The sequence below is a fragment of the Coregonus lavaretus genome, assembly GCF_964263955.1.
Source record: "Coregonus lavaretus genome assembly, chromosome: 11".
Classification (NCBI taxonomy): Eukaryota; Metazoa; Chordata; class Actinopteri; order Salmoniformes; family Salmonidae; genus Coregonus; species Coregonus lavaretus.
Window position 1 is genome coordinate 4,320,588 of NC_139998.1, and position 23,140 is coordinate 4,343,727.

The following is a 23,140-nucleotide window of genomic DNA, read 5'->3' on the forward strand; positions in this document are numbered from 1 at the left end:
CTTCCCAGCCTGGTGCAGGTCTACAATTTTGTTTCTGGTGTCCTTTGACAGCTCTTTTGTCTTGGCCATAGTGGAGTTTGGAGTGTGACTGTTTGAGGTTTTGGACAGGTGTCTTTTTTATACTGATAACAAGTTCAAACAGGTGCCATTAATACAGGTAATGAGTGGAGGACAGAGGAGCCTCTTAAAGAAGAAGTTACAGGTCTGTGAGAGCCAGAAATCTTGCTTGTTTGTAGGTGACCAAATACTTATTTTCCACCATACTTTGCAAATAAATTCATAAAAAATCCTACAATGTGATTTTCTGGAGAATTTTTTTTCTAAATTTGTCTGTCATAGTTGACGTGTACCTATGATGAAAATTACAGGCCTCTCTCATCTTTTTAAGTGGGAGAACTTGCACAATTGGTGGCTGACAAAATAATTTTTTCCCCCACCGTACCTTAGTGCTGAAGTCATTGATTTAGCGATAGGATCTCTCTCTCTCTCTCTCTCTCTCTCTCTCTCTCTCTCTCTCTCTCTCTCTCTCTCTCTCTCTCTCTCTCTCTCTCTCTCTCTCTCTCTCTCTCTCTCTCTCTCTCTCTCTCTCTCTCTCTCTCTCTCTCTCTCTCTCTCTCTCTCTCTCTCTCTCTCTCTCTCTCTCTCTCTCTCTCTCTCTCTCTCTCTCTCTCTCTCTCTCTCTCTCTCTCTCTCTCTCTCTCTCTCTCCTCATTTCACATATGTTCCCTCCTGTTGGGTTCTGCACTGTGTTAGCCCTCCAGAGAACTGTAGCTGTTTCTATTGATTTATAGTAGAGGAAGTTCAAAGCCTTACATTAGCATTAGTGGACAGTAAATGTAGTCAGTAATATAGTCAAATACCAGGGTAATATACCTGTCAAAGCATTTAGAACTGGGGAGCTGTGGAAGTACTGCAGGGGTTCCGCAGCCAGATAAAAAAAATTAAAAAATGTGTATAGATTTATTTTCATTTTTTATTAATATTTCAAACAACAACAGATTAAACTAATATTGGCCAAGGGATCCGTGGAATAAGTTTAGAGGGTGTAATACAATGCAATGTAATATTATGAATCTACAATTTATGTTCTTAACCCCTGGGCAACATGGGCCTGGGAGGCTCACAGGGATATTAGTATCCACAGGGCTCCACCAATTATACATTTGTCGGTTTTAAAGCTAATTTCCTGAAATTCGATGCATTTTGCTAATGCTTCTTTTGTGCAAACATAATAACAAAATCAATACTGCGAAATTCATTTTTCAATTCTCCCTGACTGTCTAGCTTTTATTTAGGTGATTCTTAGTTGTAAAATATTATATTATAAAAACATATTTAGGGCTATCTTTTCTACGTACTTTATATCTGGTTTTAGTCATTGAAGTTTACACTGTTTGGACTCCAAAGACTTCAATGGCAGAAAAATCCCTGACATCATCATGATGATGCAAAATGCATCATATGACGCAAAACACATCGTCATGATGATGTGGCAAGTGACATTTTGCTTCTTGAATGTCCAATAGGCTGTTGGTCGAACAAGATTTCTTCAGTCGAGTGGTAGCAAATAATACATACAGTGCATTCAGAAAGTATTCAGACCCCTTGACTTTTATCACATTTTGTTACTACAGCCTTATTCTAAAATTGATTAAATTGTTTTTTTCCCCCTCATCAATCTACATATAATACCCCATAATGACAAAGCAAAAACAGGTTTTTAGAAATTTTTGTAAATGTATTAATAATACAAAAACTGTAATATCACATTTTACATAACTGTTCAGACTCTTTACTAAGTCCTTTGTTGAAGCACATTTACATTTTACATTCTAGTCATTTAGCAGACGCTCTTATCCAGAGCGACTTACAGTTAGTGCATACATTATTTTATCGAACCCACAACACTGCCGTTGCAAACGCCATGCTCTACCAACTGAGCTACATCCACCTTTGGCAGCGATTACAATCTCAAGTCTTCTTGGGTATGACGCTACAAGCTTGGCACACCTGTATTTGGGGAGTTTCTCCCATTCTTCTCTGCAGATCCTCTCAAGCTCTGTCAGGTTGGATGGGGAGCGTCACTGCACAGCTATTTGCATGTCACTCCAGAGATGTTTGATCGGGTTCAAATCCGGGCTCTGGCTGGGCCACTCAAGGACATTCAGAGACTTGTCCCGAAGCCACTCCTGGGTTGTCTTGGCTGTGTGCTTAGGGTTGTTGTTCTTTTGGAAGGTGAACCTTCGCCCCAGTCTGAGGTCCTGAGCTCTCTGTAGATTGTTTTCATCAAGGATCTCTCAGTACTTTGCTCCGTATATCTTTCCCTCGATCCTGACTACATTTGACATTTTAGTCATTTAGCAGACGCTCTTATCCAGAGCGACTTACAGTTAGTGAGTTACTGGCCCCCCGTGGGAATCGAACCCACAACCCTGGCGTTGCAAACGCCATGCTCTACCAACTGAGCTACACAGGGCCTCCCAGTCCCTGCCGCTGAAAAACATCAACACAGCATGATGCTGCCACCACCATGCTTCACCGTAGGGATGGTGCCAGGTTTCCTCCAGACTTGACACTTGGCATTCAGGCCAAAGAGTTCAATCTTGGTTTCATCAGACCAGAGAATCTAATTTCTCATGGTCGGAGAGTCCTTTTGGTGCCTTTTGGCAAACTCCAAGCAGGCTGTCATGTGCCTTTTACTGAGGAGTGGCTTCCGTCTGGCCACTCTACCATAAAGGCCTGATTTTTGGAGTGCTGCAGAGATGTTTGTCCTTCTGGAGGGTTCTCCCATCTCCACAGAGGAACTATGAAGCTCTGTCAGAGTGACCATCGGGTTCTTGGTCACCTCCCTGACCAAGGCCCTTCTCCCCCGATTGCTCAGTTTGGCCGGGCGGCAGCTCTAGGAAGAGTCTTGGTGGTTCTAAACTTCTTCCATTTAAGAATGATGGAGCCCACTGTGTTCTTGGGGACCTTCAATGCTGCAGAAATGTTTTTGTACCCTTCCCCAGATCTGTGCTTTCACACAATCCTGTTTCCCGGAGGTCTGCAGACAATTCCTTCGACTTCATGGCTTGGTTTTTGCTCTGACATGCACTATCAACTGTGGGACCTTATATAGACCGGTGTGTGCCTTTCCAAATCATGTCCAATAAATTCAATGTACCACAGGTGGACTCCAATCAAGTTGTAGAAACATCTCAAGGATGATCAATGGAAACAGGATGCACCTGAGCTCAATTTCGAGTCTCATAGCAAAGGGTCTGAATACTTATGTAAATAAGGTATTTCAGTTTTTTCGCTTTGTCATTATGCGGTATTGTGTGTAGGTTGATGAGATTATAAAAAAATAAAAAATAATTTTAGGAGAAGGCTGTAACGTAACAAAATGTGTAAAAAGGGAAGGGGTCTGAATTCTTTCCGAATGCACTGTATATAAACTACTGTATCAATCATTCCTTAGTTCATGTCATCACACAGCATATGAGTCATTCATGATTTGAAATGCAATCAATAATTTTAGTCTAAAAATAAAATAAGAAAGTGAACCTTTGAATAATTAGCATAAACAATAAATAATCTATTTCATTTCGGAAATTGCATTCACAAATGAATGTGACTGTTTTTAGTATTTGCTGTAATAAAGGCTTAGCAATAAAACATTACAACATACTCTCTGGTAAGCTTGTAATTTATAACAATAAATAAATGATATTGTAATCTAATAGCACCTGTTTGGCACACATAATATGCACGCAGCGCTTGCTCCTTACCTTCTTTTTCTTGATCTCCAGTATTTTCCACAACTAGGCAAATTTATTACACACATCTGACTTCCCCTTTACCTCCTGAGCAACCAGTAAACATTCCCCAATTTCACGTTTATTTGTCACGTCCTCTGCATCCATTTTGCTGTCATTTGTTAGTGTTCGGAGTTTGATATAACCAATTTATTTATGTGATTATGATATGCTATAGGTCAGGCCTTATTGGTCATGTTTATGTGATGCATACGTGTGTCACGTAAAGAGAGCAAGGGTTGAGAGAATAGGGCAGCCAAACTCAACTGGCGGACCGTGGTCCGGGTCCGGACCCAGAGAAGGGTCAATCCGGACCGGACAACATCGCATTTTGTTATATAAAAGTCAATACATTATTTTTAGACAGCTTTTTAAAAATCAACATGGCACAGTGGCCTCTTTAACTCAGCAACCTCTCACTCTCTCTCGAAGCAACGCCCACCTCTACTAGTACCCTGTCTAATCCTGTGACGAGGTGTGAAAGAAGGAGTCAGGCGCAGGAGGTAAAATACCGAAGTCCAGAGTTTAATCCGTTCGCATAAATCAAATGCCCCAAGCGTGAAACAAAACTGTACAAGGGAAAACATCCACCTTGGCAATAACACAGTGAAATGTAGCTCAACCGAGCTACACGCTCTCACAACAAAACAATCACTCACAAAAACAAGGGGAACAGAGGGAACACTTATACACATACTAATTAGGGGAATGAGCACCAGGTGTGTGTGATTGACAAGACATGACAAGTGGAGTGATGAGAATGGGATCGGCAGAAGCTAGTACTCCGGTGACGATGAACGCCGAAGCCTGCCCAAACCAGGAAGGGGGGCAGCCTCGGCGGAAGTCGTATCAAAATCAAATCGCATGGTTATATGCAAATGCAAGAGGTCGCGTCTTACCCAATCACATTAATCCAAATATCCTCAGCGGAACCTTTGGACAAGCAGGCAGAAAGAAACATTTACAGTTGAAACGCGGTCAAATCTTTCTATCACATATAGAAGGAGCTTAGTTACCAGTATCTTTGTTAATATGGCTTGTTCCAAATCAATAAAAGTTCACTCTGAAAACCTTATATTCAAAGACGAGTGGACGGAACAGTATTTACTCATTCTCCCCGCAACTAACACAAAACCAATGTGCCTGATATGTAGTGATTCCATAGCTCTTGTGAAAAGTGCCAATGTTAAGCGCCATTATGACACCAGTCATAGTAAATTCGATCAGACATATCCCCTGAACACGGAGGTGAGAACAAACAAGATTAACCAACTCAAATCCCAATATGAGAGGTCCACCAAAGTCCTTTTCAATTTCCTGACAGCCCAACAACGTTCAATGGCGTGTTCACTGAGAATAGCTTGGGTTTTGGGAAAACACAAAAAAAAACATTTTCAGATGCCGAGATGGTAAAATAATGCATGTGTGAAGTTGCTGACACCTTGCTTGAAGGTAAACAAAAAGATGAGCTCAGGGAAGAAAAATGTGGCTTTGAAGGAGCAGGTTGGTGATTGTGACCCTGTCACTTTCTGGGGAAAGATGGTGCCTGTAGCTGATGTCCCTGTTCTCAAGAAACTGGCTCTATACATCCTGACTATGTCTGTCTCCACATACAGCTGTGAGTCAGCCTTCTCCACAATTACCTTTATTATAAACAAATACCGCACCAGGCTCACCAATGAACACAGCATTGGCAGGAGACAAAGTGTTATTTCCAGAGTGACTTAAACATGAATATTGCATGGCCCACAGTGACGTTCTGTGCATTCAGATTATTATTTTTGTTAAACTCTCCTTTGTTCCCCAGAAAACATGCACTTTATTTTAATAAAATAAAACATAAAAATGTCAAGGCCCATGTACAATGGTTCACAGTGCACTTTTTGCATAGACAGTTATGCACCCACTTTTGTTCTTCAGCAATTATGATGCAATGTTGCACATGTTTACATTCGGAACTCGACTAACCTGTGCCCCACACATTGACTCTGTACCGGTACCCCCTGTATATAGCCTCCCTACTGCTACTTTATTTTACTGCTGCTCTTTAATTATGTGTTATTTATATTTTTTACTTATCTATTTTTTTACTTAACACTTATTTTTCTTAAAACTGAGTTGTTGGTTAAGTGCTTGTAAGTAAACATTTCACTGTTGTATTCAGCGCATATGGCAAATAAAATTTTATTTGATTTGAAAGAAGTTGTAATTAATTCAGATTCTTAGTCTCATTTAACTTATTAAATGTAAATTTAAGATAACAACATGTTTCCTAAGTCGTTTCCTAAGTCGTAGACGACTGTTTGTTACTACGCTGTACCACAGCGCCTATAAAGGATGATATCCATCCGGACCTTTGCCATCTGCCACCACTTTTTTTTAGGAATTTTGTTTCACTGGACCTTCTCAAATAGTAGTTGAGTACCCCTGGAATAGGGAATGTTTTTCGGTAAGATAACTTTTCAGTCTGAAATGGCAGTAATTATGTTGCAGCTTCAGCAATGCGGACAGCGCGATAAACTCTGTAGTGGTCGCTGCAGCAGGGAGGAGAGAGAGACAACGAGTTATTCACACAGTCACTTGCTGTCATGTTTTATTAACAGTGCAGCAAGTCTGAGCCTGGCACAATAAAATCAATTGCGGTCGGACTCCCTCCAGTCATTTGTGTGTCTTAATCATTTCATCAAACATTGCACTTAAAGCATCAGACAAGCTCAGTGCATATAGTTGATTTGATTAAAACACATAGGATGTGTCTATACTGTATATGGAAAAATACAATATTTTAAAATATACCAAAATATAGTTTTTGAGTGGATTTGTCCTTTAACTGCAACCCCAGCACTAGGTGTGGAGCAGCGTACAGCCAGCCAGGCATGTGTGAAAGGATACCAAAAGACGAAGTAGGATATGCGTTCCAAATGCCACCCTATTCCCTTTATAGGACACTACTTCTGAACTGGGCCTATTTGGGACGCAGATAATGGTGCCGTTAGTCTGTCCTGAGACAGCACAGAACACTCCTCCTGCCAACAATGCTTACAGTAATTACAGACTAGCAGCTAGGGCGAAGGCTTCCCTCCAGGCTAAACTGAAACTGAACCCCCTATTTCAAGACTTACCATTTTCTCTGCTTCACTACATGTAGTTTAAAGTCAGCCTATGTTTAAAGTCAGTATTATTTTTGGGCTGTATGCATCACTGTGGACTGGAGCTAGCCTGTTTTCTGTTTTTGTCAGACTACTAGGCCTGTATTTAAAAGCAGGCTCTAGTGGTTTTGCAGATTTTGACCAGTCTTCTGACCCTTTCAGACAGACAGTTCAGAGTATGTTCTGTCTCCATCTTCTGTGATTGATCGTGCCACATATGGTGGAGAATGCAGGTACTCCCTGGCCTCACCACACAGGGTGCCACACTTCCATCCTGGGTTGGACAATAAAGTTATATTCTATTTTATTCTCAGTAGCACTTACTTGTGTTCCTAAACACATTGCTACTGGAATGTCAGGCCGATGGCCTCGAAGCCATCGCCCTAGAGAGCTAGCTACTCATGGAGCATGTCTCTGATGATGTAACTCAGAGGCTAACTAATCAAATGAGTGTGGGTTAGCCTAACCCTAATTTTACATATATTTATTTCATCAAATGTATAAATAATGCCATTATCAGATAGGATGTAACTTAGTAGGTTCTCAACCAGTAGCTAACTCACTTTCCAGGGACTTCCACAGGCTGCTGTCAATACAAATTACGGTCATTTAAATTAAGTCTGGATTTATGACAGGCAGCAACTGACTGAGGAGCAGCTGAACCGGTAATACTGAGTAATTCCCCTGGACAACAACCCAGTCTCTCTGTAATGGCTGATAATTGAAGATGACTCCTGTCCTTGGCTGTGCTCCTTCTCTCCTCTGCCTGCACTGTGTGGTACCGGTGGTGCTCCAATCATGTTTGTGTGGAATGAAAGGAAGAGAAAGAAGGAACTTCCATAGAAATAGAATTACTAGAACGGACATCCCCATTCAAGTCAATGGGAATTGAGTAGCCTAATTATATTTCTATGGGGACCACTCTGTGTAGTGGGGAGGACTGTAATTGGTCCATCAGCAGCAGGGTGCGTGGGTGGTAGGGAGCCTGCATGTCCGTGTGATCAGGGCATGACTGGATGACCGGAGCCGGCAGGGTAGGCAGGGCAGGAGAGAGGGAAAGACTACTGGAGACTGGGGTCAGAGGGAGTTCCTCTCACAGGTTCACACTCAGAGGTTAGAGCCCGAGAGAGTAGCCTAGGCTACCGGCTCCACAGATAAATTGGAGTGCGAGACAGAAGCTTACGGCTAGATAGAGGATACTTACGGCTAGAAAGGTTAGTCACTAGTGTCAGTTTCTGCCTATCCCGGGAGTATACTTATTGCATGTGAACTGCTGTGTCTTCATGCATGGCTGGTGAAGAAGGAAGAGGATCAGGATGTTGAAGTTCACTACAACACACTGCTCCAGGTCTGTAATGCATTTTACTGCATACATGTGTCCTCTGCACTGCTTTGGGCTGAAAGGGGATCATGAGGCTTCCAGAGGGTCTAGTGTTGGTAAAATGTATCCTGTGCAGTGATCCCATTGCAACCTCTTGTATTTATGCACAGCCTCTGTAGGCTAGGCTACTTCTTAGTGACTGCATTGTCCTTGTTGGATTCCTTAGGTTTTTTGAGAGGCAAATGGTATTCTGAAGAGAATGGTTTAGCCTGTTAAATAAATAAATGCTATTCTGTATTTGAGCGTTTGTGGTTTGCTCCTCTTCACCCCTCTGGATGTGTTTCTATTGTGTTCAACTTTACAAATAATAAAGCTACAAATATATGTTTACAAGAGCTTGTATTGTGTCTGTTTTCTGTTCTTTTTTGGTTTATAAGCCCAGACAGGTTAGGGTTTAATAACAAAGGCTTTACTGTTATATTATATTCCCCCGCCCCCCTGGTGTGTGTCCCTCCTGTAGCTCAGTTGGTAGAGCATGGCACTTGCAATGCCAGGGTTGTGGGTTCGATTCCCACGGGGGGCCAGTATGAAAAATGTATGCACTCACTAACTGTAAGTCGCTCTGCATAAGAGCGTCTGCTAAATGACTAAAATTTAAAAAAAAGAAGAAAATGTGTGCATCTGGCAGTTTAGCAAACCAATCATGCATTTTCTGATAAAAGCACCAAATTTGGTATGGATGTTGATTTATGTACCCTGAAAAGATTTTGAATTGGAGCCACTCCAGATTTGGCCCCTGGGGGGCGTGACAGCATTTTTTTTTTTACCGCTAACGGTAACACTTTTTCAATTCAGAAGGACTGTTTTTAAGAGAAAGGCTCCAAATTTGGCATAGAGAGAATTTTGGACCCTGAAAATACTTAGATATGGAGCCACCACAGATTTGGCACCTGGGGGACGTGGCGTCTTACACAATGGCCACTGTTCGTAATACAACGTTAATTTTCTGAAGGCCTTTTATTTTCTCTCGTCCCGTAGATTCATGTACCCCAAAAATATTTAGATATGGAGGCCCCCACTGCTTTAGCTGTGGCATCCGTCTTACAAAATGCCTTTGACCCCAGTTAGGCTAGATGTTTACCGTATGTTGTAGTTTAGAGACCCTTGTGCACATCTCCGTTTTTGTAAAATGCCTGCCATTGGTTGATATATGGCAATGGTTGATGTACAGCATACACTTGAAAACAGGGTGTCAGGTCAGGTCCAAGAGGCCATGAGTTCATTTTGCTTAGTAGCCACTAGTAAATTAGCTGGTTAGTTCCAGGGATTTTGATGCTGTACTCACCTTTTTTGGAGGGTGTATATTCTGTCTATTGCTGTGTTTGGTTCCAATGACTCAATCATAATGATTTTGAATTATTATATATATATATTTTTTTTTAAATTGAATAATGATTTTGGATTTTGGAATTTGGATTTTGCAGGAAGTGCACCTTTACCTGATGCTGATTCAGATCACCAGTCACCACCAAAAGTCCATGGCATACTAAATTGTTACATAGACTTTAATTTGTTCCAATTTCAGAACATTAAATGCAGCTTGGATTAGAAAAACTAGTGTGTATTTTGTTCATGAAACGGGTTAAAAGTAGAAGATTATGTGCCAGGCAAAGTTCTGACTGAAGTTCAGTTTGAGAGAATTGTCCAGGTGATGTATTCCACATCAAAGGCTGGGATATTTTCGCAGGTACTACTAAAGTTAGCCTGAATTTGCTCCTGATATGGGCATTGCAAATTAGCTTTAGTAGCCATTGTTTACATGCTCATGTAACTGGTAGGATTTGAACCCAAGTCTCCCGCTCCAGAACCCAACGTCAAACAAAATAATAGAGGTGGGATGACAGGTAGACATATTAGTGTGCTTTTCTAACATCCCCTCTCTCTCTCTCTCTCTCTCTCTCTCTCTCTCTCTCTCTCTCTCTATCGCTCTATTTCTCTCTCTCTTTCTCCTCCTCTCTATCTTTATCTTCCTCTCGGTCTCCCCCCCCTCTCTCTCACTGTCTCTCTCCCCTTCTCTTTCTCTCACTCTCCCTCTTTCTTACTCCAGCCACAATGAGCGGAAGGTGACCTGCAAGCATCCTGTCTCTGGCTGTCCCTCACAAGACAACTGCATCTTTGTCATCAACGAACAGTAAGTCTCTTCATTTTACTCTTTAGAATGCCACTGGATAGCATTTATGTGCTGTGCAGTCATGCCATCATACGCACTCTAGGAACTGTAGGCGATTCTGTTTCCATTCACTCAATGTGTGTCAAACAACACTCAGTATTAGTCATGGTAACCAACATTACAGTGTTTACAATTTTCTTTCCATGAGTTGAATGCTGTTTCTCTCCTCCTCCCATTCTCTCCTCCTCCCATAATTGACACGTCAACAGAAAAATGATTCACATAAACAGCCTTCTCCTTTTCTCTGATGAGATTACAGGGCTCACTAATGTCACTCGTTAGTCATGGCTGATGTTTTCTCCTGAGTAGCAGTGCGTAGTAATTTACCATGTTTACAAAGGCTGTGGATCGAGGAGGTTCTGAATAGAAATGTCAATGTAGCCCAAGAGGCATTTTAATGCACTCCCTTGAGAATCAGTCCTTCCTCTCTCAGATACGGAGAGGGTAAGAGTTTGAGCCCTTTCCGTTCTGTTCTTCTCAACTACAACCACTCACCTCTACGACCCTCTGTTACTGTCTGACGGGGGCATATGACCATTGGCTTTCAATGGCAAGAGTTTGAGCCCTTTCCCTTCAATTGTATACTGAACAAAAATATAAACACAACATGCAACACTTTCAAAGATTTTACTGAGTTACAATAATTAGGCCCTAATCTATGGATTTCACATGACTGGGCAGGGGTGCAGCCATGGGTGGGCCAGGGAGGGCATAGGCCCACCCACTGGGGAGCCAGGCCCAGCTAATTAGAATGAGTTTTTCCCCACAAAAATGCATTTTTATAGACAGAAATACTCCTCAGCAAATACTTGTTTCAGTCTTCCAGAGATTTGAGACTGGTACGGAGGTTCACCTTCCAGCAGGACAATGACCCTAAGCATACTGCTAAAGCAACACTCGAGTGGTTTAAGGGGAAACATTTAAATGTCTTGGAATGGCCTAGTCAAAGCCCAGACCTCAATCCAATTGAGAATCTGTGGTATGACTTAAAGATTTCTGTACCCCAGCGGAACCCATCCAACTTGAAGGAGCTGGAGCAGTTTCGCCTTGAAGAATGGGCAAAAATCCCAGTGGCTAGATTTGCCAAGCTTATAGAGACATACCCCAAGAGACTTGCAGCTGCAATTGCTGCAAAAGGTGGCTCTACAAAGTATTGACTTTGGGGGGGGTGAGTAGTTATGCACGCTCAAGTTCACAATAAAAAATATTTTGCATCTTCAAAGTGGTAGGTCCTCTGTAGCTCAGCTGGTAGAGCACGGCGCTTGTAACGCCAGGGTAGTGGGTTCGATCCCCGGGACCACCCATACACAAAAAAAATGTATGCACGCATGACTGTAAGTCACTTTGGATAAAAGCGTCTGCTAAATGGCATATTATATAATATTATTAGGTATGTTGTGTAAATCAAATGATACAAACCCCCCAAAAAATCCATTTTAATTCCAGGTTGTAAGGCAACAAAATAGGAAAAATTCCAAGGGGGGTGAATACTTTCGCAAGCCACTGTAGGTGGTTTGTCTTTTATTGGGTAGTTATGTGTGGAAATGTTTATTTTCGGATGTTAGTTCATATATCAATGTATTTCAGTGTTTATGACTGCCACATTTTGTTACGTTACAGCCTTATTCTAAAATTGATGAACTATTTTTTTCCTCATCTATTTACACACAATACCCCATAATGACGAAGTGAAAACAGGTTTTTAGAAATGTTTGCAAATGTATTAAAAATAAAAAAACTGAAATATCTTATTTACATAAGTATTCAGACCCTTTGCTGTGAGACTTGAAATTGAGCTCAGGTGCATCCTGTTTCCGTTGATCATCATTGAGATGTTTCTACAACTTGATTGGAGTCCACCTGTCTATATAAGGTCCCCCACAGTTGACAGTGCATGTCAGAGCAAAAACCAAGCCATGATGTCGAAGTAATTGTCCGTAGAGCTCCGAGACAGGATAGTGTCCAGGCACAGATCTGGGGAAGGGTACCAAAAAATGTCTGCAGCATTGAAGTTCCCCAAGAACACAGTGGCCTCCATCATTCTTAAATGGAAGAAGTTTGGAACCATTGTCCTCCAAGTGTTGCTGAATCTTCTCTCTTCTTATTGTTTGTTTGTACTTTTATACACAATTCAGCTTTTAGTATACTTATATATATATTTATGTATATTTAGTGTACTATGACAGTGTCATTGTCTCGTGTGCCACCAATTTACTAAGACGTTGTTCCGCCAACATTACCATACCACCAACTTTTTTTCCTCCTTTTCTTTAGATCTGAAAGGTATTGCCAGTATCAAAGCCAAAACTTGTATTTCCACCAAACTACCTTGTAATAATTTTGTTAAAGCTCTGCCTACGGCTTAGTATGAAACGTAGCCGCAATGCTGAGGCGGCATTGGCACACACCACAATTTTAAACTCTTGACGGTTGCTAGGCAGCACCCTATTAACATCCTCCTGGCATTTCAAAAAAATATTGGAATAAAGCAGGCTAATGCAATTGAAGGCATGTATGAAATTATTGCTTACTGAAACTCCCAAAGTCATCCAATCCTTGTAATACATTTGAAGCAATAGCCAACCAACGTGTGGTCAACTAGATTATAATTTCATCACCATTTTGACTGGGACAGCACCATTGCGCTGCTTTGAGACTAGCGTGGGGACTCGTCTTGATAAATCATTCAATGTTAGATTTATTTTTCACTGAATCTCCATTTGGAAATTGGTTAAGCTGCAATTAGGCTGGGGAAATGTTAGCTAAGTTGAGGCGAATGCTACTCATGATCATCTTGTCTAGTCGGCTCATTTATTAGAACATTTTGCCATGTTATGCAGTTGAACAAGTGGATTATTTAGCTCTTCTGAATCTCCATCCGTATAGACGATTTGGTTAATCTGTTTCTGGCTGGGAAAATAAGTGGAAGTGGTATAGCTCATCTATTCGTTTGCTCATCTATCACTGATCAGAAACATTTACCATGCAATAATGTAGCATAAATCAAGAGTAGGCTTATTATTCTGCATGATTGCATATAGGCGACTCCAAAAGCCTGTGGAGGTTGTGAAATATGAACACGAGACTATAGATTGCTATTATTTTCTATCGGTAACATGGTGAAGATATGACCCTACGACTGCTCCCTAAGAAGGTAGAGTGGGGGTAGAGAAGAGATTAAGAGTAGATCAAAAACGCATGGGGTTGGGCTCTGTTTCAAAATATATATATTTTTTTATTCTGTTATATTCCATTAGATTCTTACTATTATATACAAAACATTCTATAGCTAGAGGACTCCTGAAATCTCCAGGAGTGATATGTATACTTGTTTTGTCTTTATCTGTTGTTGTCTAGTACTGTCTTTCTGCTAGCTAGGGCCATCTACTTTAAGTGCTGCCTGTCTTCCCAGTGGCCTACTTGGTGTGTGAACTGTTGACTGCTCATAATTTGCAGATAGTTATTGACACATCAACCAGGATCAAGGGCAGGGCAATTTGTGACTTGTTTTGGTAATCAGAGGCTGTGTTGGAGGGGGAGTGGTTTCATCTCTTTTCTGACCTGTATCCCTTCTTTCTTTTCTTTACAAAACATTTGAGCGTGCTGTCTCTGATCAACTTTCTCGTTATCTATATCAGAACGATCTTCTTGACCCTAACCAGTCAGGCTTCTAGATGAGTCACTCAACCGACACTGCTCTTCTCTGTGTCACGGAGGTTCTCCGCACTGCCAAAGCTGACACTCTCTCCTCTGTTCTCATCCTCCTAGATCTATCCGATGCATTCGACACCGTGAACCATCAGATCCTCCTCTCCACCCTCTCAGGGCTGAGCATCTTAGGCTATGCACACTCTTGGATTGCATCCTACCTGGCAGGCCACTCCTACCAAGTGATGTGGAGAGGATCTGTGTCTGCACCACGTACTCGCACTACTGGTGTCCCACAGGGCTCGGTTCTAGGCCCTCTCCTCCTCTCTATACACCAAGTCACTCGGCTCAGTCATATCCTCATATGGTCTCTCCTATCGTTGCTATGCGGTTGACACTCAACTACTTTTCTCTTTCCCCCCTTCTGACACCCAGGTGGCGACAAGCATCTCTGCATGCCTGACAGATATCTCAACATGTATGTCAGCCCACTACCTCAAGCTCAACCTCGACAAGACGGAAATGCTCTTCCTTCCGGGGAAGGCCTGCCCGCCCAAAGACCTCTCCATCACGGTTGACAACTCCACAGTGTTGCCCTACCAGAGTTCAAAGAACCTTGGTGTGACCCTGGACAACACCCTGTCGTTCTCTTCAAACATCAAAGATGCGACCCGCTCCTGCAGGTACATGCGCTACAACATCCGTAGAGTACGACCCTACCTCACACAGGAAGCAGCGCAGTTCCTAATCCAGGCACTTGTCCTCTCCCGTCTGGACTACTGCAACTCGCTGTTGGCTGGGCTCCCCGGTCATGCCATCAAACCCCCACAACTTATCCAGAACGCAGCAGCCTGCCTGGTTTTCAACCTTCCCAAGTTCTCTCATGTCACCCTGCTCCTCTGCACATTCCACTGGCTTCCAGTTGAAGCTCGCATCCACTACAAGACCATGGACCTTGCCTACGGAACAGCAAGAGCAACTGCCCCTCCCTACCTTCAGGCAATGCTCAAACACTACACCCCAACCCGAAGACTCCATTCTGCCACCTCAGGTCTCTTGGCCGTCCCACCCCTACGGGAGGGCAGCTCCCGCTCAGCCCAGTCCAAGCTCTTCCCCCTGAAGCTAGGAATGCAGAGTCCCTGCCCATCTTCCGAAAACATTTGAAACCCTACCTCTTCAAACAGTATCTTAAGTAATCCTCCTCCTCACTTAACCAGCACTTGCACTTGACCCACCCTTCTAGCTCTGACTCTACTAATAGCTACGTTATTGAGGATAAAACCACTTTCAATGCCTGCGATATCCAGACAACTTGACACAACTGTGGGAAGTATTGGAGTCAACATGGGCCAGTATCCCTGTGGAACACTTTTGACACCTTGTAGAGCCAGTCCATGCCCCGACGAATTGAGGCTGTTCTGAGGGCAAAACGGGGTGCAACTCAAAATTAGGAAGGGGTTCCTAATGTTTGGTATACTCAGTGTATATGTGTGTTGACTGTGATCAGGTAGGTGTGTCTTGTCTGGTTAATGAATAAAATAACAAGCTATTGAATTCATTTGGATGCACAGACCCGTAACATAAGCCTAATTAAACTCAAAATATGCTATTCTTATTTTAGGACCTGCCTAAACAAATTAATATAGGATTTATTTTTGATGGTGTATATTCTCACTGGATTTTTTTAAATAGACGCCCACCCACATCTGCACACAACTACTAACACTCGTCACTAGTATGCCGGCATGCGTAAGGGAGGTAGAGTTGAAGTCGGAAATTTGCATACAGTGAGGGAAAAAAGTATTTGATCCCCTGCTGATTTTGTACGTTTGCCCACTGACAAAGAAATGATCAGTTTATAATTTCAATGGTAGGTTTATTTGAACAGTGAGAGACAGAATAACAACAAAAAAATCCAGAAAAATGCATGTCAAAAACGTTATAAATTGATTTGCATTTTAATGAGAGAAATAAGTATTTGACCCCCTTTCAATCAGAAAGATTTCTGGCTCCCAGGTGTCTTTTATACAGGTAACGAGCTGAGATTAGGAGAACGCTCTTAAAGGGAGTGCTCCTAATCTCAGCTTGTTACCTGTATAAAAGACACCTGTCCACAGAATCAATCAGTCAATCAGATTCCAAACTCTCCACCATGGCCAAGACCAAAGAGCTCTCCAAGGATGTCAGGGACAAGATTGTAGACCTACACAAGGCTGGAATAGACTACAAGACCATCGCCAAGCAGCTTGGTGAGAAGGTGACAACAGTTGGTGCGATTATTCGCAAATGGAAGAAACACAAAATACTGTCAATCTTCCTCGGCCTGGGGCTCCATGCAAGATCTCACCTCGTGGAGTTGCAATGATCATGAGAATGGTGAGGAATCAGCCCAGAACTACACAGGAGGATCTTGTCAATGATCTCAAGGCAGCTGGGACCATAGTCACCAAGAAAACAATTGGTAACACACTACGCCGTGAAGGACTGAAATCCTGCTGCACCTGCAAGGTCTCCCTGCACAAGAAAGCACATATACAGGGTCGTCTGAAGTTTGCCAATGAACATCTGAATGATTCAGAGGAGAACTGGGTGAAAGTGTTGTGGTCAGATGGGACCAAAATGGAGCTCTTTGGCATCAACTCAACTCGCCATGTTTGGAGGAGGAGGAATGCTGCCTATGACCCCAAGAACACCATCCCCACCGTCAAACATGGAGGTGGAAGCATTATGCTTTGTGGGTGTTTTTCTGCTAAGGAGACAGGACAACTTCACTGCATCAAAGGGACGATGGACGGGGCCATGTACCGTCAAATCTTGGGTGAGAAACTCCTTCCCTCAGCCAGGGCATTGAAAATGGGTCGTGGATGGGTATTCCAGCATGACAATGACCCAAAACACACACGGCCAAGGCAACAAAGGAGTGGCTCAAGAAGAAGCACATTAAGGTCCTGGAGTGGCCTAGCCATTCTCCAGACCTTAATCCCATAGAAAATCTGTGGAGGGAGTTGAAGGTTCGAGTTGCCAAACATCAGCCTCGAAACCTTAATGACTTGGAGAAGATCTGCAAAGAGGAGTGGAACAAAATCCCTCCTGAGATGTGTGCAAACCTGGTGGCCAACTACAAGAAACGTCTGACCTCTGTGATTCCCAACAAGGGTTTTGCCACCAAGTACTAAGTCATGTTTTACAGAGTTGTCAAATACTTATTTCCCTCATTAAAATGCAAATCAATTTATAACATTTTTGACATGCGTTTTTCTGGATTTTTTTCTTGTTATTCTGTCTCTCACTGTTCAAATAAACCTACCATTAAAATTATAGACTGATCATGTCTTTGTCAGTGGGCAAACGTACAAAATCAGCAGGGGATCAAATACTTTTTTCCCTCACTGTACACATAGGTTGGAGTCATTAAAACTCGTTTTTTCAACCACTCCACACATTTCTTGTTAACAAACTGTTGTTTTTGCAAGTCGGTTAGGACATCAACTTTGTGTATGACACAAGTAATTTTTCCAACAATTGTTTACAGACGGATTATTTCACTTATAATTCACTGTATCACAATTCCAGTGGATCAGAAGATTACATACACTAAGTTAACTGTGCCTTTAAACAGCTTGGAAAATTCCAGAAAATGATGTAATGGCTTTAGAAGCTTCTGATAGGCTAATTGAACTAATTTGAGTCATTTGGTCCATGCAGCCGTCATAACGCTCAGGAAGGAGACGTGTTCTTTCTCCTAGAGATGAACGTACTTTGGTGTGAAAAGTGCAAATCAATCCCAGAACAACAGCAAAGGACCTTGTGAAGATGCTGGAGAAAACAGGTACAAAAGTACCTATATCCACAGTAAAACAAGTCGTATATCGACATAACCTGAAAGGCCACTCACCAAGGAAGAAGTCACTGCTCCAAAACCGCCATAAAAAAGCCAGACTACAGTTTGCAACTGCACTTGGGGACAAAGATTGTACTTTTTGGAGAAATGTCCTCTGGTCTGTTGAAAAAAAAAATAGAACTGTTTGGCCATAATGACCATCGTTATGTTTGGAGGAAAAAGAGGGAGCTTGCAAGCCGAAGAACACCATCCCAACCGTGAAGCACGGGGGTGGCAGCATCATGCTGTGGGGGTGCTTTGCTGCAGGAGGGACTGGTGCACTTCACAAAATATATGGCATCATGAGGAAGGACAATTATGTGGATATATTGAAGCAACATCTCAAGACATCAGTCAGGAAGTTAAAGCTTGGTCGCAAATGGGTCTTCCAAATGGACAATGACCCCAAGCATACTTCCAAAATTGTGGCAAAATGGCTTAAGGACAACAAAGTCACGGTGTTGGAGTGGCCATCACAAAGCCCTGACCTCAATCCTATAGAAAATATGTGAGCAGAACTGAAAAAGCATGTGCGAGCAAGGAGGCCTACAAACCTGACTCAGTTACACCAGCTCTGTCACGAGGAATGGGCCAAAATTCACCCAACTTATTGTGCAATGCTTGTGGAAGGCTACCCGAAACGTTTGACCCAAGTTAAACAATTTAAAGGCAATGCTACCAAATACTAATTGAGTGTATGTAAACTTCTGACCCACTGGGAATGTGATGAAAGAAATAAAAGCTTAAATAAATAATTCTCTCTACTATTATTCTGACATTTCACGTTGTTAAAATAAAGTTGTGATCCTAAGTCAGGGAATTTTTACTAGGATTAAATGTCAGGAATTGTGAAAAACTGAGTTTAAATGTATTTGGCTAAGGTGTATGTAAACTTCCGAATTCAACTGTATAAAAGGCGTAGAATGTAGTAAAAATTTGCCTGTTTGTAACATTTCATTATACAAGAATAATCTCAGTGCATAAAATAAAAGATAAATAAGGCAACAGTAAACATGTCATCCCCCACAAATGATGTTGCGCCCCCCCTTGGGCCAATTGAGATGTTGCGTGTGACTTGGATATGTCAGTTAATTACTAATTAATTAATTAATTAATTACTGTTGCTCTCGCCTTGGACCAATCAGTGTCATTTTGTAAATGCTGGATCTCTGTGTCAAGACACATCCTTCACCCAAGGTTAATCAAAATCGGCCCAGTGCTGTCGGCGATATCGTGTGTGACTAGTGTTCGAACGAAAGTACGTACTTACAAACGAACAGACGGACGGAGACATATCCACAGTCCCCTCCCTGATTTCATCGTGGGGGACACCTAGAAAAAATAGTCAAATTAGGTTGTCGATAGGCCTATATTCAAACAAATGAACAATAATATTCAAACATAAGAATTGATACATATTATTAATAATTCATACATATTATTATTTTTGGATTTGCCTCTATGCATTTTTCGCCAGGGAAGGGAAGCATTCTACAAATATTGGAGCATTGTATCAAAGAACGAGGTGGCTCTGAGAATATTTAAACATTTTGTATCAATGAGGGCTCTGAGAATATTGATATTGCAACATCGTAGCCAACGAGAGGGGGCGGCTTGCACACCCCGGGCCAGCTTGTCTGATATTGTGTGGCCTACGCAGTAGTTGCACTGTCTTAGTGCTCATTATAGTTTTAAAAAACAGCCCTACATCCACACTATACAGTACCAGTCAAAAGTTTGGACACACCTACTCATTCAAGGGTTGTTCTTTATTTTTACTTCGTTTTACATTGTAGAATAATAATGAAGACATCAATACTATGAAATAACACATATGGAATCATGTAGTAACCAAAAAAAGTGTTAAATATATCAAAGTATATTTGAGATTTGAGATTCTTCAAATAGCCACCCTTTGCCTTCGACATCTTTGCACACTCTTGGCATTATCTCAACCAGCTTCACCTGGAATGCTTTTCCAACAGTCTTGAAGGATTTACCACATATGCTGAGCACTTGTTGGCTGCTTTTTCTTCACTCTGCCGTCCGACTCATCCCAAACCATCTCAATTGGGTTGAGGTCGGGGGATTGTGGAGGTCAGGTCATCTGATGCAGCACTCCATCACTCTCCTTCTTGGTCAAATAGCTCTTACACAGCCTGAAGGTGTGTTTTGGGTCATTGTCCTGTTGAAAAACAAATGATAGTCTCACTAAGGCCAAACCAGATAGGATGGTGTATCGCTGCATAATGCTGTGGTAGCCATGCTGGTTAAGTGTGCCTTGAATTCCAAATAAATCACAGACAGTGTCACCAACAAAGCACCCCCACACCATAACACCTCCTCCTCCATGCTTTACAGTGGGAATCACACATGCGGAGATCATCCGTTCACCCACACCACGTCTCACAAAGACCCGGCGGTTGGAACCAAAAATCTCCAATATGGACTGCAGACCAAAGGACACATATCCACCGGTATAATGTCCATTGCTCGTGTTTCTTGGTCCAAGCAGGTCTCTTCTTCTTATTGGTATACTTTAGTAGTGGTTTCTTTGCAGCAATTCGACCATGAAGAGCAGTTGATGTTGAGATGTGTCTGTGACTTGAACTCTGTGAAGCATTTAGTTGTGCCGCAATTTCTGAGGCTGGTAACTCTAATGAACTTATCTTGAGGTAACTCTGGGTCTTCCATTCCTGTGGCGGTCCTCATGAGCGCTTGATGGTTTAAGCGACTGCACTTGAAGAAACTTTCAAAGTTCTTGAAATGTTCTGTATTGACTGACCTTCATGTCTTAAAGTAATGATGGACTGTCATGTCTCTTTGCTTATTTGAGCTTTTCTTGCCATAATATGGACTTGGTATTTTACCAAATAGGGCTACCAGAACAGACATGCCCATTTGGCTCAAATGCATTAGGAAGGAAAGCAATTCCACACATTAACTTTTAAGACGGCACACCTGTTAATTGAAATGCATTCCAGGTGACTACCTCATGAAGCTGGTTGAGAGAATGCCAAGAGTGCGCAAAGCTGTCATCAAGGCAAAGTGTGGCTATTTGAAGAATCTAACATTTGTTAGCCTATAGCCTATAATTGTTATTGTCTTTTAAAGCAAGAAATAGGACATGTATTTTGGGGAAATGCTTTAAATGGCAAGTTGTTCAATTGTATTTATTTTCATAGCAATCTATGAAACCAAAATTGCACTAGGCCACTGGGAGAATGAATGAAAATATCAATTGCAGCTATCACAATCTATATTTTAATAGCATTAACATATATTTTGGTTTTAAATGGTCACCAAAATTCCCAATGCAATTAACCCCTGGCTATCAGATTACAACAATGTTTTAAAGGCAAAGTTAGAATGGCGACATCAAATTCAAAGCTATCGGCTCACTGCCTAAACGGCTGACTGGCAGAGCAAACTGGCACTCTCTACTTTCTAAAAGTGAGAGAAAAGGCACGCAGGCTGGCAGCTGCTCTCCGAGTGATGCTCTGCATGCCCCTAAAGCCAGCCAACCAATACGCTAAACAGCTTTTGCAATTTAATCGGGATTGGAATGATTTTAGTCTACATTACATTTTTGGTCTTGAGGTAGGGTATGGCGACTGCCATACCCAACTGACGCCCCTGACTATAATCCCAGGAGAAGTGAAATAATTTAAAATATTGCTGAAACCTATTTAATCATTTTTTAGAGCACTGGCCCCCTTCATAGCTCAGAGCTCACCTTACCTGCCAAGCCCAGGTACGCCTGCCTCCCTGATAGATGGCCTTCTTGGAACATGTTCACCATGTTCACCAGAATTAGTTAGAACGGAATGACCCATCATGGTGTATTGACTTAAATGGGCATGTCTGTTCTGGTAATTCTATTTGTATGGTGTTCCCACCTTCTCTGCCAAGCAAAACCTGGCCCCCTGATAGATAGCCCTCCTAGAACATGTTCACTTTCACAACCGCCACGAGGAGCAGAGGAGGATGATACATACTGTACTGTTTACTACCAGAGTCTGTGCTATCTTAAAAACTGATCTGACAGAAGGTGTCTTACTCAAGTTTCAGTCTCTCTCTGTTCAAACTAGTTGTTTGTCTTTTGAGTTCAAGTTCAATCAATGCCCTAACAAATAGTATCTCCCCCCCTCCTACGTCTTCCTTGAAAACAATAAAATGCACTCTGTAAGTATGGAACTGCCAGGGCCACAGTCAAATTTTTCAGTGTGATATAACTATAATGTCTCAATCATACACCATAAGTGAAAAACAACAATTAGAGGCTCTTCCATTATGTGGTCTTCTTGTGGTTTCTACACATATTATGTTATGAAATCGTAAGCCCAACTGTCGCCTGTGTTTTCCCCTCTCTATGGCCTTATTTAAGTTCATCCAGTTTAGCTCCCAGCTAAGAGCTGGAATAAGTTAATGTTTTCAAGTTTATTTGTGTAATGAATACATTGTAAAGTCTTAATCACCCGAGCTCTCATAATAAAAAACACAATAAAAAACGCCAAAATATACAAAAAAGCAACAATGAAATCGTAAAATCTGATAATACATAAAGTAGTCCAGTAAAAGAAAAAGCCTTGTGTGACGACTTGTCTGTTCTGCCAGGATTGTCCCACTGTACCCTGCCCCCACATTATACTCCTCACGGATTGAAAGATGCAACCAAACCTTACAAGCCGGTTTCCTTGACACAGATGAAGCCTAGTCATGGACTAAAAAGTACTAAACAAGGGAGATGTGTTGCGTAAGGCTGGTTTATGCATAATCAACCCAACATCTCATCAGCTGGCTATTATTGGAGAAAACTTTATAAAGGAGTTAATCTTTCACCAGTAGAGAAAAGGCTAAGGAAGATTATTTCCGCTCCACTCCAACCCCCTGGGTAAAGACCTTTCTGAAAATCACTGTTTAATCATCCGGCGCTCAAGAGGAAAATGGGCAGAAAAAAGATTACCTCGCCTTAGTTTGGATCTTGGAAATGTCACATTGTAAAACAGAGGCTTGGGAGACCCAGGCAATGAAGTTGGCATTACCCTGATTCTATTTTAATAAGATTGTAGGATCTCCTCACACTTCACTTCATTATAAATGTAACTCACTTAA

General features: G+C 41.9%; 1 protein-coding gene across 1 annotated transcript in view; it reads left to right on the forward strand.

Annotated features, from left to right (window-relative positions):
* LOC311137087 (pleckstrin homology domain-containing family A member 5-like) overlaps positions 1 to 23,140 on the forward strand; it is a gene marked incomplete at its 5' end in the record, with an annotated part of 210,062 nt that overhangs the window by 107,538 nt on the left and 79,384 nt on the right. The window contains one exon of the mRNA XM_084171419.1: positions 10,375 to 10,458. Within this exon, the coding sequence (XP_084027545.1) occupies positions 10,375 to 10,458 (84 nt within the window). The remainder of the gene's footprint in view (positions 1 to 10,374; positions 10,459 to 23,140) is intronic.